The sequence below is a fragment of the Onychomys torridus genome, chromosome 23, assembly GCF_903995425.1.
Source record: "Onychomys torridus chromosome 23, mOncTor1.1, whole genome shotgun sequence".
NCBI lineage: Eukaryota > Metazoa > Chordata > Mammalia > Rodentia > Cricetidae > Onychomys > Onychomys torridus.
The window spans coordinates 64,543,091-64,562,292 of NC_050465.1; the positions used below are offsets into that span (position 1 = coordinate 64,543,091).

At 40.8% G+C, this 19,202-nt stretch overlaps 2 protein-coding genes across 4 annotated transcripts in view; one reads left to right on the forward strand and one right to left on the reverse strand.

Annotated features, from left to right (window-relative positions):
• Positions 1 to 7,435, reverse strand: part of Dock10 (dedicator of cytokinesis 10) — a 250,718-nt gene extending 243,283 nt beyond the window's left edge. For all 3 annotated transcript variants that reach the window (XM_036173032.1, XM_036173034.1, XM_036173031.1), the window contains exon 1: positions 7,187 to 7,435. In XM_036173032.1, the coding sequence (XP_036028925.1) occupies positions 7,187 to 7,309 (123 nt within the window). In that variant the 5' untranslated portion in view covers positions 7,310 to 7,435. The remainder of the gene's footprint in view (positions 1 to 7,186) is intronic.
• Positions 292 to 13,934, forward strand: LOC118573047 (immediate early response gene 5-like protein). Its single transcript, XM_036173020.1, has 3 exons — positions 292 to 358; positions 7,053 to 7,647; positions 13,870 to 13,934. Exons 1-3 carry the CDS (start codon positions 292 to 294, stop codon positions 13,898 to 13,900), a joined length of 693 nt encoding a protein of 230 aa, XP_036028913.1. The 3' UTR covers positions 13,901 to 13,934.
• Positions 13,935 to 19,202: the final 5,268 nt, after the last annotated feature.

Here is a 19,202-nt window from a genome sequence, read left to right on the forward strand (position 1 = left end):
ATTTCAAGATGAATAATAGGGAAATTAATATATATGTATATATTATTACAAATTATATATTAATAAATAACATATACTAATATGTATATGTTAATCTGTGAAAATGAGGGATGATTTTCTGATTGTAATCTCCAGATTTACTGATAGAATTATTTTCAAATTCCTAACAGTTTCAACATGGTAGCAAAACAGGTTATACAAAACAACAAGTCATCATAGCAGCATGCTGTATGAATCAGTTCAGGCTGCTCTAACATAGGTGGCTTAAACAGATATTTGGTTCATACAACTATGGAGCCTGTAAGGATGAGATCACGGGGCCATGAATTTGCAGACAGGAAACCTTACTGTAGCAGAGGTAAGGAAGTCTTTCTCTTTTATTTTAAAACCATTGTCACCTCCATAGAACCCCTATCCTCAGGACCCAATTTGCCTCAAATTGTCATCCAATGGTGTCATCTCCAAATACTGAGGGTAAGTTAAAATGCCAGCACAGGCATCTCAGGGATGGGAAGGGGTTATAGACATTCAATCCATAATACACAGGTTAGGATTATTTAAGGATCTCAGATATTAGGGGTGATAGTCTCAGCTTGCCCCATCTTTACCATGCTGACACTTACTCTATGACCCACGATGAGGACATTTTCTGATTTGGGTCAGCACAATTTAAGGAATGTTATGATTGTTTTTCTCAACCTGTAAGCTTAAATGAAGCTAATACTACAATGAAATAGAGAAGGCAATATGGCATAAGTAAGCAAGAGAATTCCCTGAAGTCATTTAGCGATCACCATGTTGTAGTATTTTCACTCATAGGTAGTTTAAACCTTGTAAACTATGTGGCATTGGACTTGCACACAACTGCCTTTACATGATGGTGTGCCCAAAATAATTGCTAATGATGTGTCTTATGTTTTCTCAAATGTTAAGGTGCTTCCAGATAAATGGGGGTTTTTATTAAAATGCATCCTTGGTATGCATGGTGTGAGTTCTGGGATTCTGTGTTTCCAATTAGCCCCTAAGTGATGCCAACGCTCCTGCTCCTTGTGATGTGCTCTAAATGGCAAGGGTCCATAAGCGCATTATTTTCATCTATGAAAAATTGTCTCTGGAGTATCATTAGAAATTAATATTGAATATGCCTAGAGTAGACTAATTTCTTTGATCTTATAGACCACTTAAATCTCAGTGTTTTCCTTTTGAAATGGCCACAGGAAGAACTTTTAGCTAAGTTAACAGACTTAATGGTTATACTGATTTGATTGCAATGACCCACATCTGACTGTATCTAATTGTCCTAATATTGTTTTTATCTTGCTACTGTTGTCTTTTCTACTCTTGGGATATTTGGAGTAGTTGGCCTCTGACATGCTTCTTTGTAAGACACGTACAATGCTCTTTCAGATAAGAAAAGATGTGGAGAAAAGAATCCTGATATAACTAAAAGAATTTGAAAATGTGTTTCAGGATGCACAAACATCATAAAGATAGGGGTTATGAAATGGATTACAGAGATATAAGTAGTCCAGAAAGGGGACTTGAGATAGATTAAGCCCATTGCTTACAAGATGCACTCAAGGCTTTGCCAGACAGACAACATGAGGATGGCTGAGTGAGTCCACATTTTTATAGATTTAACACCTGAACTTTCACTTGCCTCTGGAGGATCTATTATTATAAAGGTACCTGGAACAACTTTACTGCTGCTACAAACCTCACAGGAACACTGATGTGAATGCTGGCAGCTTCTGCAGAACTTGAGTGGGAAGAATGATTTCCTGTTCCTTAGGTGAGCTAGCTGCAGCTTGGGTATATCAGGAGGCAAAAACAAGCAATGTTTGCTCCCCCCTCAGTAATTAGAGGTAGTGCTGCAGTGGACACAAAACTACAAGATTGTTAGAGGTTCATTGGAAGAGAAACCTTGTATAGTTACTATTCAGGATGCAAGAAATGTATCATGCCAGTCACTCAGCCTTGAGCAGTGTGTTTAACCCTTGGAATCTTAATAGCCTTCTCTCTGGAACTTGCAACAGTAACTTTCCCATAGAATTGCTCTGAGAATTAAGTTAAAGCATTTAATATTGTGTTGGGCATCTCATAGGTTCTCAACAGCTGGTTTAGTGTAATGCACTTATAACTCTCCTTTTTCTTGATTATCAACATGATTGGACTAAAAATTAGGAAGTTCCACCTCTGGTGCATGTATGGGGATGTTTCCAGGGGTAGATAGATTGTGAGGGTTCTAGATCAATCCCCAGAAGGACTCATACTCTGATGGCATTCTTGAGGAGCAATGGGAAGTAAGAAATGGGTCTTGGAGGAGGTGTGTCACTGGGTGTGTGGTTTGGGAAGCTGTATTTTCCTCTGGCTTCATCTTGCTGTCTTTCACGTTTGTCTTCTAGCCACCATATCACAACGTAAACTACTCTGGTCCACCACTCCCTCCCACCATTCATGAGGGACTGACCACTCTGAAACTATAAGCTATTTTTTTTCTCCCAGAGATTAAAAGGTCTAAGACAAGCAAGCCTTCATGAAATGGTTAAACCCAAGGTTGGGAGGAGCTTCAAACCCTGTAAGTTGACTCTTTGTTTCACAGCTGACCAGGAAAGTTTTCTAGAAGTTACTTTCCCAATGCCTTTGAGAAGTCCTAAGTGTTAGCTGGCATAACCAATAGCACTTGGACTTGATCTTGTGAAGTTTGTGTTGACTTCTTCACCAAGCAGAGACCACAAAGGAGTTTATTCACATTGAAAAAGGCAGTAATTGATGTTAAAAAGTAAGCCTGCTTATCACAAAGAGCCTTGTTACAATTGCAAGGAAAATTTTGGGACTAGAGATATGGTTCTGTGGTTAACAGCATTTGCTTCTCTTGCAGAGGACCAGGAAGTTTGGTTGCCAGCACCCTAACTTCAGCTTGCAACGACCCCTACTACAGTTCCAAGGGATCTGACACTCTCTTCGTGTTTCCATGGGCCCTTACACACACGTGGTGTGCATCAGCTCATGCAGCCACACACACATACGCATGAAAATAAAAAATTAGTCAACAAATCTGTCGTTTTAGAGGCCTGTATGTGTCTTAGATGCTGAACTAACAAGCATATTGCATATTGCTTTTATTCAATAGCACTTTCAACATCTTTCTACTTCCTTATAGCTTAATTTTGGGGAAATCCAGACTCCCCCACTCAACTTTCAAAAAATCCCTTCTCATCTCCAGTACTTAAATGTCATAAAGTTCAGAGGGAGGACATCTTTCTTTCTAGGGATTCCTCATGCAAACATATTAGATGTTTATTCCTTCTCAATCAAAGTTCTTTGGCAGGTCAAAGTTTCTGTTTATTCAGGGCTCCCTAGAATGTCAAAAGTAGTATTGTAAGTACCACACTTAGAAGACATCCAAGCAAGCAGATGGGATTTTTGTGATTACGGGGTAAGCACTTGCTTCTCTTTACCCCTTACTCTTCTTGAATGGGTAGGCATAGGAGATCATGATTAACTGCAATCACTTCTAACAGGCTGTTTTCCAAGAATGAGTTACAGAGGATGTTCTGTGTAACAAAAGAAAAACTATCATAAATGTATTAAATTGCACACACAACAAACTAATGTATTCCAGTGTAGGCAATATACCTTCAGGCACAAGTTGATCAAATGGTTATTTGCTCCTTGGCTTAGCATCCACCTGATTGTGTTCTTACTGCCAATTGATGTTTTCTCTGTTGCCCAAAGCCTTTCATCATTCTGACCTCCTAAATATGCTCCTTCCATAAACACATTACAGAGCTGATGTGGTACTTGCGTAAAACTTACTTATCCTTGTTAAAGGGGTTTGTTTGCAATACAACCAAACATACATGTGGAAAGGTACACACATCTTAAGTTTATATTTTAATTAATAGTATATAAGCCAATTCATTCAAAAGTACAGACACCCCTCATTATTTAGGAAGAGAAGTTTTTTACCCAGAAAGAACTTCAAACTAGTGACAGTAGCACTTCAAAACTAACGTGGTATGTATAGATGTGTTGATTCACAGTGATAAAACACTCAAGTCCTAACATGGGAGGCATATTTCCAATTATATTAGAACTGAAATTCTGCAACCTGAAAAGCTTACTTACAAGACAATAGACAAAGCAATTTCAGGAAATAGTTTAACTTGACAATATTATGATTTGGCCAAAAAATAAGTTATTAGACCTTTATTTTCTAAAAGAAAAGGGGGGAGGGGAATGAAAAGGGTAATAATTTTGTTCAAAATTTCTCTCTATTACACATAATAGTTTTTAGAGAGAGGCAAAATGTGGTAGGTCCAATCCAGGAGTCTCCATATATACATGTAAACCTAATCCAGTGGTTTGGGTAACACTGAGGTCAGTTTTCCTTTGGCATCCATTCTACTTCCTGTGGCAGCCACTGTCAAAACTGGCCTTGGTAATGTCCTTCAGTCAGCTTCCCTTGATCTCTGTCCTCTACACTCCAAATATATTTTGAAGATTTCATCTCATTCTCAGATGTTGTTAATCTGACCCCTCCATCTATCATTATTAGCTGTAGCACAAGCCAAGATTTACAACACTCTGTGTAACATTCTAAAGGGCTTTCCAAGAAAAAACAACACTATAAAAGTAGAAGTAAGATAGATTTTTTTTCCAGTGAAAATCCCAAGAGTCCCTCAAATATAATAGACAGCAGCTTGCTGCAGCAGACAGATGCATGTCTACCACCTTGCACTCAAGTGAACTAACCATAGTATTTCCCCACTTTCCTTTGTTTCTCCTTTGACAAACAGCCTTTGAGAACATGGAAAAACAGACACACAGAGGTTGAAGGAACTGGATCAATGCAAGCCTATGATGAGTATGTACCATTTAGGCCAATCCTGAGGTTGTGGGTCCCTTGAGAGTGCAATGTCACCCTGGGTCCCACTGAGTGTGACAGCTGACTCAAAAAGCCCAACCTTTCCTGCTTCCCCCTAAGAGCAGTGAGAGCAAAGCTCACGTCTTCCTGCCAAAATCACTGCCAGTGCTGCCTGCCTAGATGTGGAGGATCCCTTGAAATGCCTTGGCAAGAAGTGGACCTGGAATGTTGGCCAAGGTGCTGAAGCCAGGAAGGCACCTGCGACAGTGAAGCGCCCCTTTTCACTGCCCTGAAGGACTATGCTCATTCACTGTGACAAGATCTCATTGGATTTCAAATGTAGGGTAATCTTGGAGAAAGGTGTGTGTGTGTGTGTGTGTGTGTGTGTGTGTGTGTGTGTGTGTAGAAGCGCAGCTAGGATACATATTATTTATGGAAATTCCATTGCTACAGAAACATTATGATAATCCACTTAAAAGCAAAACACAAAAGAGGCCACACTGTTGAAGCTGGTTGGATTCCATCACTGGTAAAGTTGTCGTATTATGACTAAGGTTCCCTAAAATGAATTAACTGCAAAGCAAATTTACTCTAAAGCAAATGAGAGAATAGCAAAGTCACAACCCTGAGCAATCCTTTAAAACAGTGGTTCTCAACTTTCCTAATGCTGTGACCCTTTCATACAGTCCCTCATGCTGTCGGGACCCCTAACCATAAAATTATTTTCCTTGCTACTTCATAACTATAGTTTTACTACTGTTATGAATTGCAATGCAAATATTTGTGTTTTCCGATGGTCTTAGGCGACCCCTGTGTCATTCAACCCCTAAGGGGGTCGCGACCCAAAGTTTAAGAACCATTGCTTTAAAAGTAAAAATTACTGTCTTGGGTGTATCTGATTTCCTAATTACTCCACTGACTTTTCAGAATGGCCCGTTTTTGACAGTTTGTCTGTCTGTTCCTCCCTAAAAATATGCATGCTGATACCAAAACCACAGACTGGCATTGTCAAGGGATTGGCTAACAGTTGAATTGTTCCTGGTAACTGCAGATTGCAGCCAGTGGCGAGGGAAGGGAAGGAGAAGGCAGCCTGGCCACCAGTTCTTTTCACACCCCATGCCCCCCCCCCCCCCCCCCCGGTCTTCGGGCATCTGATGCTCTGGTCTTTCTGCCAGGCAATTTGCTTCCGCTCTGTTCAGCTTCTCGACCTCTGGCTTTAGAGAAGGGGTTCTGGCTGTGGGAACTGGCTCTGACCAGCTTTGGCTCCCTCCTCTTCAGTGACTGGCCAAAGCAACACTTTCTCTTTGACACTCTTAAAAAGGGCTTTTTAATTCCTAATGGTATTTACTGGCAAAAGGGAAAATGAAACCCACAACAAGGAGCATTCCGGTCCAGCAAAGTCAAGCCAAGAGCTCCATGGTAGAGCCCGGTTCTTGCTGGAAGGCTGCTTCCCGCTGCTTCCCTTTTCCAACACAGTTGATCTGCGTGCACCGCTTGCTACTTCCATCCCATAGTGTGACACCTACTGGAATTTATGAATATCTGGAGATGCATGGCGCTATGATTTGGGCATCTGATGTTGGTTGCTTGCCTCAGGGACTTCCCGCGGAAATCACCCAACACTTAGAAGGCATTTCGACAAGGAAGTCACCAGTGGAGCATTCTGGAGGGAGAACCCCGTGAAACCGCTTCAGAAAACACCAGAAGCCACCGGCTACTTAATAACCCACGTCCCCTCCATCCTGTCTCCCCAGATCTTTCTGGAACAGTATAAAGTGGTTTGTAGGGTTTCAGCCTGTGGGGGGAGAGCAGTGCGAACAGCACTTATTTAAGCGCTAGATAGAAGGTGGGGGTTGCAGCTTTAGTCAGGCAGAGGAGCTCACTCAGCATCCTTTTCAGGTTCCGACAGGGATGAGAGGAGCGCGCAGACTTGTGGATCTACAGGTTCCATTCATGTAGATCTCCACCCCCACCCCCCAACCTGAGGTTCCTGTCACCCCTGTCACCTTGAGCCAGAGTGGATGCATTCCCGCCCCCTCCACCCTCCTTAAAACGTGGGCACATCCTCTTCCACGCAGCTGCTTATCTAAGCGTCCCACGTCTCTAAAGTCCCCAAATGCGCCTCTGGTCCTTAAATTTTTGGTGACATTGCCTGGCTGAGGTGGTTCCCGGCTCGCTCTAGGAGGCGGCAGGGGAGAGAGTGCGGGGGTGGAGGACCCGCTAGCTCCCGAGGTGAGGCTCACAGGGTTGGAGGCCAGGCCTGCCTGGGGTCCCCTAGAAAGCCCCGCCGTGGCGCGAGGGACGCCCCGCACTCACCCGCTGCTGCTGACGGCTGCTGACGGCCACCGCGGCGGCGGACGCGGCACTGTGCCGGAGCTCGGCGGCCTGCCCGGGTCTCAGCAGGCTCCGGGTGAACCTGCGGGTCCGCTCGCCAGCCATGCCCCGCCGCGTTGCTGGCTCCTCGGCCCGGCCCCGGAGCGAATGTGTCCCGCCGGTCCCCCGGCCGCGCCAGCCTGCTCTACCCACCCGCCGTTCAGGAAGCGGAACTCGGAGCCTTTCCCCCCCTCTTCCCCGCTCAACTCACAAGAGGCGGGTTTTTCTCGCGCGCACCCCCACTCTGCCCACCCCCTTCTCTCCCGCTCGAGCTCCGCGGCGACTTTGCAAACTCTGCGCCACTCCCGCCGTGCGGCCAACTCGGCCCGGCTAAGGCGCATCTGCAGCGGGAGCCCCGGGACGCGCGTGCGGTGGCTCCACCCGCGCCGCCCACCCGGGACTAGGTACTGAACCTGGGATGCGGCTGCAGGCTCCGGGCTGGACCTGTCCACCGCCCTACTCTCAATTCTGTGGCATTTTGCGGGGCAGATCTTCATTCTGAGGCTAGAAAGTGGACAAGAGTAGAACTCAGGTCCCCCAGCACCTTTGGGGGTATGTATTAGGGATCTGTCTGGTGGCTGGGATCCTTGCTTTGAATTCTCTCTGGACTTGGAGTTCTTACTTGGTCTTGGGACAGTCTGTATGAATTCATATCTGTCACTAATTTTTCCTAAGCTGCTTTCCTATTCTATACCAGTTATACTACTCTGGAAAATGAGACTAGAGAGGGTGATTTACCAAGACCCTCCCTAACTTTGCGTACTAATTTGAATTAAAATATGGTGTATATCTGAGTAATGTAAGGGATTTCAGGACAGAATTAGGATGAGTAAGTAAGAACTGCTTTGTTGGGTTACTGGCTAGAGTGAGTCCCCCATGGTCGTTTTTTTTTTTTTTTTTTTTTTTTTTTTTTTTTTTTTTAAATCTATTTTCCTGCCTTCTTACAAAGTGCCCACTTATCCTGACTCAAGCCATCTGATAAAAATATTCTAAATTTCTTATCTGGAGTCACATGCAGTGTGGTTCTCTGCCCAGTGTGGGTGGGTGAAAAAGCATGGCTCTTGGGAGAGCTATTTCGACACTCTGGATTTCTTAACCTTTTTTTTTTCTTAATTGTTGTTGTTTAATTTGTTTGTTTGTTTTTCTGTGGATCTGTAACCTCTGCATTTTTCTGAAGTTAAAAACATGTTTTAGCTTGTGATGTGGCTTATGCTTGTCACTTAGGCTGACAGGCTCACTTTGAGGAAAACCTGGGCTATACACAGTGGGACTCTGTCTTAACATTTGACAAACTGTTCATCAGTATTTCTCCTAGTTTCAGAGTACCGCCTGGTGTATAGTAGGGACTGAATAACTCATGATTATGAATTACTTGCAAAGGCTCGGAAAGTCTGGTGCAGTCGGAGACCTGAGTGCTGAGGCAAGGGCAAGAAGGAAAAGAGAAAAGCACTCTGGAAGCCAAAGCTACAGACACAGAACAGGCATTGCAGTGTGTCTTGGGCATAGTTTTGAACTTATTTTGCTCTGTTGAAATACCCTGGCCAAAAGCAACTTGAGGAGGAAAGGATTGATTTTACTTATACTTCCAGGTCACAGTTACCCATGGAAGTTAGGGCGGGAACAGAAAGCAGAAACCTGGAAGCAGGAATCTAGATCAGAAACCACAGAGGAATGTTGCTTATTAGCTAGCCCTCTGGCTTGCTTTCAGCTGCCTTTATCTTACACAGTCAAGGCCCATCTGCTTAGGGATAGTTCTTCCCACACTGGGCCGACTCCTCCCGCACGAACCATCAGTGAAGACAATCTCTCACAGATATGGACACAGGCCAGTCTGATAATGGCAGTTCAACTGAGATTCCTTCTTGCCAGGTGGCTCGAGGTTGTGTCAAGTTGAACATAAAAGTTAAGCAGGACAATACACTGCATAGCACATGCAACCCAGTCTTCAACTGTATCATATATCAGAAAATCACTCGTGTTTTCACTATTGATGCCAGTTTTGCCCTCTCCAGCTTTGGGAGGTTACCACCATCCGCTGGTGTGGAAGGATTTGCTCCACCCGTGTCCCTAGGATAGTTATGTTAGGAATCAACTGACAAGAAAGGCGGGTGCAGCTGTGACATCATGAGGTGAGCATTATATGTAGGTGTGTGTCATACAAATGTAGTAGCATCAGACATGTCACCTTTAGATTTCTTTAATAACGGCCCACCTGGAGTCTCAGAGGCCTTCACTCATGTAGGCTTTAGTTAAGGCACGTTCTGGATCCTGGGGAGAGGAAGCACAGAGAACTGAAGGTCCCTCTTCACACTGTGTGGTGAAGACACACCTATTCTCTGCTGTGGAAATCTAATTTCAGACATACTGACTGAGGCTCTCTGAGTCTTGCTGGTTCTCTATTTCTCAGTTTTCTGAAAATATTTGGCTATGATGCTTTGTAAAAGCAAATCTATAGGTTAAGTTTGGGCTCATATTTCTGTCTTGAGCTTTAGTCTGTTCCTGTCATTTTTCTAAGAAAAAAAAAAAAGTAGCGAGAGAAAAGAAAAAAAAACTCACCTTACTCTGCTTCATTCTACATCCCAACCTTTTTCCTTTTACTAATTTATTATTATTTTATCTTATGTTTGTGAGTATTTTGCCTGCTGTGTATTTTGCCTGCTGTATCGATATGTATTACATGTGTCCCTAGTGCTCTTGAAGGCCAGAAGATGGTGTCAGATGCCCTGAACTGGAGTTACAGATGGTGGTGAGGTGTCATATGGGTGATAAGAAACAAACCCCTGTCATTTGAAAGAAGAGTCACTGTGCTCTCAGTGGGTGAGCCAGCTCTCCAGTCCCCCCACCCCTTTTATTTTAAAAGGTATTATTGTAGGAACGTCACCATTATGGTTTCATATCTCTAAATAAGTGAATTTTTAAAGACTTAAGATACTGTATGTAATGGTCAGTCTTGATTGTTAGTTTCACGGATTTGGAATCACCATGGAAACAAATCTCCAGGCTTGTCTGTGAGGACTGAGCACTACTCACACCATGCCTGAGGGGCTCAGACTGAATGTAAAAGACAAAATAAGCTGAGCACAGTTGTTCATAATCTCTCTCATTCTTGACTGCAGATTCCATGTGACTAGTGGCGGCCTCATGCTCGGCAGTGGCTTGCCTGCCGTGATGGATGATACCTTTGAAATGTTAGCCACAGCAGATCACTTATTCAGTCTATTTTGTCAGGGTATTCTGTCACAACAACCGGATAAGTAACTAATAGACTAGAATAGTGACAGGAAGTCCGTGGTGTATAGTTAAACTCCCTGGGAACAAACCCCAGATTCACTATGCATATATGACTGCATAGGCTGTAATAATACACTGTCGAGTCATAATCCATGTCTTCCCTTGAGCTGGCATAGACCAAGCTCTTCCCTTGGAAAGAAGTCATCCCACTCAGTAGCCACACATGGTGTACCGGTGGTACAGAACCTACTCGAATTTCTGCTTCCAAAAAAACTCCATTTCAAACAGAGTGAACCTTTTTTCAAACTTTGTGAACTTTGTTGGTAAGAGAAGAGGGTAAGATTTTGGAGATGAATCTTTTAAGACCCATGACAATATTTTACATTCCAGTAATATTGTCTCAATAGTAGTTTCTCTCTTCCTCCCCACCCTATAGTTTCTTCCTTCTTTCTTCCCCTCCCCTCCTCTCTCCTCCCCTCCCTGCCCTTCCTTCCCTCCCCTCCCCTCCCCTTCCCTTTCACTCCCCTCCCCTTCCCTTCCCTCCCCTCCCCTCCTCTCTCCTCCCCTCCCTGCCCTTCCTTCCCTTCCCTCCCCTCCCTTTCCCTTCCCTTCCCTCCCCTCCCCTCCCCTTCCCTTTCACTCCCCTCCCCTTCCCTTCTCTTCCCTCCCAGATACTCTTCCTCATTATTTGAAGGCTTCATTTTTGGTTTTTCGAGACAGGGTTTCTCTGTGTAGCTTGGTGCCTTTCCTGAAACTAGCTTTGTAGACCAGGCTGGCCTTGAACTCATAGAGATCAGCCTGGTTCTACCTCCCAAGTGCTGGGTTTAAAGGCATGCGCCACCAACGCCTGGCTTCATCAGCTTTCTTATGGATCAGGGAGCTCTTATTAGCTGCTCTGCTATAGACCAAAGCTCTATAAATTAGAAAAATATAATTATCAATCATTTTCTCTTATCATTTTCAAGACTTGGCATGGGGCTAATATTGCTAGTCATATGGGTAAGAAATGGATTTAAGATTTTTTTTTGATCACAGTAATAAGTATAGAAATGAAAACTGTACTGTGTTTTCCCCACACTATGGTGACACAGCTGAAGAAGCTGGGCACTGGGCAGGAAGCAATACTCCTCCACGGTCTCTGTTTCAGTTTCTGCCTCTAGGTTCCTGCCTGAGCTCCTGCCCCAGCTTCCTTCAGTGACAGAGTGTAACCTGTAAGATGAAAAGCACCCTTTCATCCTCAGGTGGCTTATGGTCATGGTCTTCATCAGAACAACTTAAAGTGAAAATCTCTTCCCCTGTGCATGAAAGAAAGCTGAGAGGGAGTTTAGAAGTATGGCTCTTCAAGTAGAGCATTATGTATGATAGATATACAAATGTCACTTTACATGATTTTTTGATATTATATAAAGACTTTCTTTCAAACTCCCTATCAAGGGAAAAGTTCATATTTTCTATTTTCACTGTGTGTGTATGTGTGTCAGGGGTCCAAAGAAGCAGGTCACTTACCTTGATCACTATCTAAAAGTATGGTAGATAAATTAACATAATTTATGTTCATTTGGTTATTAAAAGTTTATAGCTAACTCAGCAGTAACAAAATCATCAATCAGAATTGTAAGCCAAGTGGAAAAAATGGTGCTCAGGATTAAGCCAGCCAGATGCAACAGGACTCAGACATACAGTATGGAGGAGAAGTAACCAGCCACATGGCAGAATGTAGATTTAATATAAACAGGTTAATTTAAGTTATAAGAGCTAGTTGGGAACAAGCCTAAGCTAAGACCAAGAAGTCTGTCATTATTTTGGAACTGGCAATCCAAAGAAAGACCAACCATAAGAAAATACAGTTCAAAAGGTGTGATATTAACAAAGGTTCATTAGTTCCTGCCAGAGTTGGAGCCAATTGATAAACCCAAGCACCTCAGGGTTTATATTATTATAAAATATATGATTCTTTACTGTATTTAGAAAACATATCAGTCCTTGGAAGAAAATTATACGAAAGTGGCATGGTTTGACAGAGAAGATCTGCCAGATCATGGTGTCTGTCTCCATATCCATGCTTTGCACTGTTCTGTCACTATTAGTGCCAAAAGCAAAGCTCAGAGAGACACCTAAGTGACTAAAATGTGCTTTGTTTGTTCGTTTCCTCACTAGGAATGTTTCTTGGAGTTCATTGTTCTACCTTGTTTTTAATTCCTAGTCTGGCTTTGGGGAATTAATGTCCTGGGGTCTTCACCTCTTCATCAGTAAAAGTTATGCAGGCACAGATTTTGGCTCAATATAAGGAAGAAGAAGGTGATGAGAAATCAGAGTGGGATGTTTCTGTTCTTGCACACATGAGGAAACTCTGCATCTCCACTTTCTTAGGCATTTTGGTTTCCTTCCCCAATGAGTTACTTATTCCCAATATTCATCATTCTTAAAGATATATACCTTGATATGTAACAGAATTGTAATATAATCATGTATTTTATTTTTAAGAGAGAAAAATAAGAATGGATCCATTTTAAAATATTTCCTTGAGCGATTTTCCTCTGTATACATGAGTGAGATTGTCCTCCCTTTCTTCTTTGGAATTGGTATTCTTTCATGTTGCCAAGGACATTGCTAAATTGGTGGGAGAGCTTTCTGTCTCTTTCCATGGATACAATTTTAATAACATCGGGGTTATTTGTTCTGTGCAGGTTGGATGGAATCCAGCTGCAGAGCCATCTGGTTTTGGTACCCGTTTTTAATGGGAGAAATGGTATCAGTTTTAAATCTCTTCTGTGGCAGTTGGTCTATGTTCAAGATTTCCACATCTACTATTTCGTAATCATTTAAATTTTACTAAGAATAGCACTTACCTTTCCAGAATCCCAAAACACTTGCCTTAGAATATCAAGTAGCATAAATTGTGTGTTAAAAAAAATATATATATATATATGTATATATATATGTATATATATATATATATATATATATAATGTATTCTTTTGTTTTATTATGAAGAGATCAAACAGGCTTTAAGTATGAAAATGCAAAAATATTATAATATAAATCTTTAATGTGTTTCAAGTATGTTTTGAACTTTTACCTCTAACTCAGTAAGAATTTATCTCTGAAAAGTAAGATGGCTGTCCTATGCAGTATGACTTAAAAGAGTGACCTTAAAAATCCCTTACACCATTTCTCACAGGTTGTAATCAATGCTTTTTCATCATAGCTGCTTTGATCAATCTAGTATTTTATCATAGATGCTGAATAGATTTGCCTGTCACATTTCTTATTCCTCAATGGAATGTCATCCCACTCACCTTGTGATAATGGTATAGGCCTGTTCAGAGAACAAGCCAGTTGATCTAGCCCTATTAGCTGTTTTTGACATTTTGTTTGTTCCTTTTTATCTAAAGGCTTAAAAGAAACCTGAAGCACAAATCTTAAATGGTCTTATTAATAAGAACAAACCCAAGGCCAATTATTGGGGTGAATGCTGGAAGATCAGAGAAGCAGAACAAGCCACAGCTACCTCACCTTGCCATTTCCTCAGCTGAACCTGTTTCCTCAAACTGGAAGTCTCTGAGTCCTCATCCCAATGGATCTCAGCTGAACTGTTACTCAAAAGCCTAAAAGCTTAACCAGGCTCTAGTTCCTCCTTCTCATACCTTAAATACCTTTCTGCTTCCTGCCATCACTTCCTGGGATTAAAGGCTCTTGTTACTACGCCTGGGTGTTTCCAGTGTGGCCTGGAACTCACAGAGATCCAGATGGATCTCTGCCTCTGGAATGCTAGGATTAAAGCAGTGTGTGCCACCATTTTCTGGCTTCTATATCTCATGGCTGTTCTGTTCTCTGACCCCAGATAAGTTTATTAGGGTGCACAATATTTTGGGGAACACAATATCACCACAGAAAACTTTTATTAGTCAGTGATTATAACACATTTCTCTTTCTTAATCTAGGACATCTTACTTCCTTGGTTGATGACTTTGTTTCCAATGGTATTATCTAGTTAGTCTTTAGTTTCTTTAAGGAATTGGTTTTAGACTTATAAGTTTAACTTTACTTATTTATTTAGTTGTTAATAAGCTGAGTCCTTTTGTCTTATTTTTTGAGAGTCTTTTAATCAAGAGACAAACCCTAGATTTTGTACATGAAACAGTGTATGCTCAAATGCATAAAGCTTACATTTTCCTTATAGAAAATGTGTAATATATCATTTTAAATCAGCAAGTTGGCTGAGGAGAGAACTCAATGGCTAAAACACTTGCCATCTGAGCAATTGCACCCAAGTTCATATTCCCAGATCCTGTAGAAATGCTGGGAATTTTTGGAGTATTGTTGTCCACCTGAAATTCCAGCCTTGGAAAGGAGGAAGAGAGAGGGTTCCCAGCACAAGCTGGACAGCCAGAATAGAAATATAGATGAGCTCTGGTTTCATCAAGAGACTCTGTCTCAACAAGTAAGGAGGAAGAACTATGGAAGACGGTTTCAGACATCAACCTCAGGCGTCTACATGCATGAGCACACATTTTTATGTGCATCCCCTTCCCACATGTTCCTAAGCATGTCAACCAAGGAGAGAGAGAGAGAGAGAGAGAGAGAGAGAGAGAGAGAGAGAGAGAATAGAAAAAGAACAAAAAAAGCAAAAGTAAATGATATAATTAAATACATACTTGAAAAGAAAATAATCAAAAAAGAAAAATATTGTTAATATACAGAATTACAAAGATTTTTTAAACCAATTTCCTAAACAACTCAAAGTATACAAATTCTTACAAGATAAAAAAAAAATCAAACAATCCAGAGAAGTCTACTTAAACACACTCAAAGTTCTACTCAGTTTAAAATGTGATGGCAATGTTTCTATAACTGAATTTCTAGTGAAGACAGTTCCAATGCAAATGCTTTGTTAACATATATGTGTGTGTACATGTGTGTGCCATTTGTTTGCAATAGTGCACATTGCTAACCAAGCAGAGCTGTCATTTCATTAGTAATTTCTTTATAGAGGGAGGAGTGTCACAACAAACATATTTAGCAACATCAAGTGATTTTTTTCCAAGAGATTGAGATAATGTATTTTCTCCTAATAGCCTCAGAAAGAAACATAATGTTCCTAACATTTCAACTGAATGGTTAAATAACCCATTTTAAAAGTTTATAACACAAGGTTTGCAAAGACTCAATGCCCTGGCTTTCTTAAATGGTAGGAGACAGATGGGACGAATGTATTTTTGGTAGGTCTGATTGATGCTTTACATCAATTATTTTCAGGAATTTTTCTCAAACTAAAACACCCAATGTGATTTCAGTAGTTGCAGCCCATTTCCTCACCTGTGGTGTTGGGGTGTTCAGTATTTGCATGAACTCGTTTCCTGTGCCTTCCTGTGGTAGCGAGACATGAATAGAAATTTCAGAGCATTGCTCAGGACTTAGTCTGTGAAAGGAAGGGAGGTGTCAGGGGCGGGAAGGCCAGTGCAATTGCATGCTGTTGTGAAGCGGTCTCCAAAATGTCAGATGGAGTGTTCTTGGGATGTTTATTCAAGCAAGACTAGTAGGTTTTGTTCTTCCACGCAGGGCCATTAGAGTTTATTGATACAACTAGATTACGGTTTTCACAGCTTTTATCTTCTAGCAATTTCTCATGTGTGGGCTTAGAAATGTGCTCTGTTCTGACTAATCATGGATATTGTCCCCTTCCTCCTTATGTTTGCTAAAAGGACAAAAAGAAGTTAAAAAAAAAAAAAACAACTGTTTTTAAAGAAAAATGTAAACACAATAGGAGAGTTACTATGAAAATTGCCTAAAATCCTGAGAAATTAGAGTATTTTGTGAAGTTTTTAAAAGAGGCCTGTTAGCATCATCTCACTCATAAAGCACCAGGCTTGTATTTAACAACAGGCCTTTCTGATGCTGCCACAAAGCTTGTATTCTGTTAGAGAAACGATTACAACAGAGGTACTTGAAAGCACACACGTACAACTTTCAATGGAATATTCTATAACGACATAATACTTTGTAACCCTTCCTGTTTTCTTTCACTCACTTCAATGTTCACCTAACCACTGTCAATTAGTTTGGTGGCATTTACCTGTAAAGGCCTAGCCTCGTGGTTAGTGTGTGGATCTATTTAATAGATTTTAGTTCTACTGATGGGTATGACTTCTCTTCCTGGATTCACACTCTGGGCAGTTTCAGGTAGGTAGTCTGACAAATAGAGACTGAGTTTTCTGGTAAGAACTTCTAAAGCTGTGTTTGGGTGTTGGTGGTCAAAGCCTCACAGAGGCTGACAGAGCTGGACTGGGCCCGGAATCACCTAAACTATCTGTCCTTGTTGCTCCTGTGCTTCTACGGTGGTTTGCTTGGCTGTTTGGTATTCTTGTTAAAGAAAGAAATGGAAACCCAGAAGCAAAGGGCTGCATCTCAGCTCTATTAGTCAGCGACTGCTTGACAAAGACTTCGTTGTCAAACTAGAAAGATGCAGGGGAGGAAAGCCAAAGGTGAAAAGCATCTTCTAGAAAACCAGCAGAGAAACACCTGGGTCATGGGACCACCTACACATGGTGCACAGAAACAAGGAGATAATATCTGTAATTTGTGTTATTCTGTGTTTCTTTTTTATTTCCTTCTTCCCTCCTTCTCTTCTTTCTTCCCTCCATTTCTTTATTTCTTCCTTTTCTTATTTCCCTCCCTCCCTCCTTTTCTCCTTCTCTACTTTCCTGTCTTCTTGTTGCTTCTCTTCATTTATTTTCTTTTTCTTTTTTCATTCATCTGGCCCTCTGCATATGCCAAGACTCCTCTTTCTTCGGATGTCTTTTGTAAAACCTTCTCATTCTGTTGACTCTGCCTCCTACACAATCAGTACACTGTATTTGTATACTGTAGTTTTGTTTTTGCTTTTCCATTAATCACAGAATGTTTTTAAAAAGATGCTAAAATTCACATGGAAGAACAAAAGATGTCAATAGCCAAGACAATCCTGAGGGGAAAGAACAATGCCGGATTGGTCACATGACCTGGTCTCAAATTACACTTCAAGACATCATAATAAGATCATCCTGATACTCAAATAAAAGAGCCACATAGGTTAATGGAGTAGACAGGGCATCCTGCTACATCTGATAGAATGTCAAAGATGCCAAGAACACAAATTGGAAAAGAAGACAGCCTCTTCAGCAACTATTCTAAGAAAGCTGGATATTAGCATGTAGACTTCCGAAGCCAATTCAGTTGCTCACCCAGTACAAAAATCCATTCAAAGTGGATTAAAGTGAGTTTGTTGAGGTACGAACACATGAAATTTTGAAACACAGAGAAACACTCTAAGAATTTGCTACTTGCAGGGACTCCAATAGGCCAGTAAATAATGACAAGTGATGTATGGAATTAGGTCAAATTAAAAAGTTCTGCACAAAAACCTATTAACAGAGCAAACAGCCAACCAAATGGGATAAAATATTTCTTAACCTTTAGTCTTTCAGAGGACCAATATGTAGAATATATAAAGAACTCAAAATATTTACCAACAAGAGAATGAGTACACCAATCAAGAGGTTAGTAAATGTTTTAGTAAGACAATCTTCTTTGGAGACAATTCTCAAGGGAATTGTTGTAATTTTTAATGTAATTACTTAAACTAAAGGAAACAAAGCCAGTTTACATAAGAGATAACTACATCAGTGCTCATTTTGACAGTTTGCACAATAGCAAAATTATAGAAACTCAAAAAGAAGTGATAAACTCTAGCATATTTTATCAGGCTAACACAAGTTTCATAGTGCACCTCAAATTTTAGCATGAGAAAAATAAAATTGTAATCCATCTGACATAGGAGCACAGATGTTTAAATTTCTATCCAAACACAGGTAGATACAAAAGTTCTGTGTCTAAGTAGAGTTCATCCTAAGATTGCAGAGTTGGAAAAGTAATTGAAAATGAATTCACATTGTGTCACAGAGTAAAGGAGGAAAAGATGTGGTCCACTCAGTGATGCATAATTGATAAAATAGCAGATTTTATGTGTTTAAGATGTTTTGTGAACTATAAAAAAGTGGTTTTCTTAAACAATTGAAAGTTTATTTAAATAAATTTGAAAATTGCTATAGCCATCATTTGCTATCCTTTGTGGGACAATAGGCAAATAACATCATAGAAGAAATCTACAAAGATCATAAGGAAGGAATAGAAACTGCCATTATTGACAGGATATAATTGGGAAATGATAGACTCAACAGGATGCCCCAATTATCATATTACCAAATACCATTAACAAGAGAAATAGGAAAGATCAGAAACAAATCTATACATGAATCATCAGAAGCAAAGAGGGATAAATGATAACATTTGAAATAGCACAAAACACTAAATCGCTCATAGTAAATCTAATAAAAATTTATAAGTTGTTGATGAAAAAATTTTAAAAATGTGTAATGGGATCTAAATATTTAGAAGGATTTGGAATATTTGTTGAAAAATCAACATTTCAAAGATGTCTGTTATCCACAAATTAAGTAACTTATTCAAAGAAAACCTACTTATTAACTTAATAAAACCAATTTATCAACTTAACAAATTTAATTTCCCTAGTGAATTTTGCTTTGTTAGGTACCTATGAAGTTGTATTTCCTGTCCTGATAGTGGGGCAATTCCAGTCTCATTCCTTGCTAGCACGAACCAGTATTGTCTTTGAGATCAACCCTAAAAGGATAATCCTTTGTATGCTCCTTGAGGCCTGAAGGGAAAA

Coding starts and splice junctions, on each gene's coding strand:
- LOC118573047 (XM_036173020.1), top strand. CDS start 292: ATGGAGCCTGTAAGGATGAGATCACGGGGCCATGAATTTGCAGACAGG. Junction 359..7,052: donor GAAACCTTACTGTAGCAGAG/GTAAGGAAGTCT, acceptor GGCTCGCTCTAG/GAGGCGGCAGGGGAGAGAGT. Junction 7,648..13,869: donor CGCCGCCCACCCGGGACTAG/GTACTGAACCTG, acceptor TTTTATCTAAAG/GCTTAAAAGAAACCTGAAGC.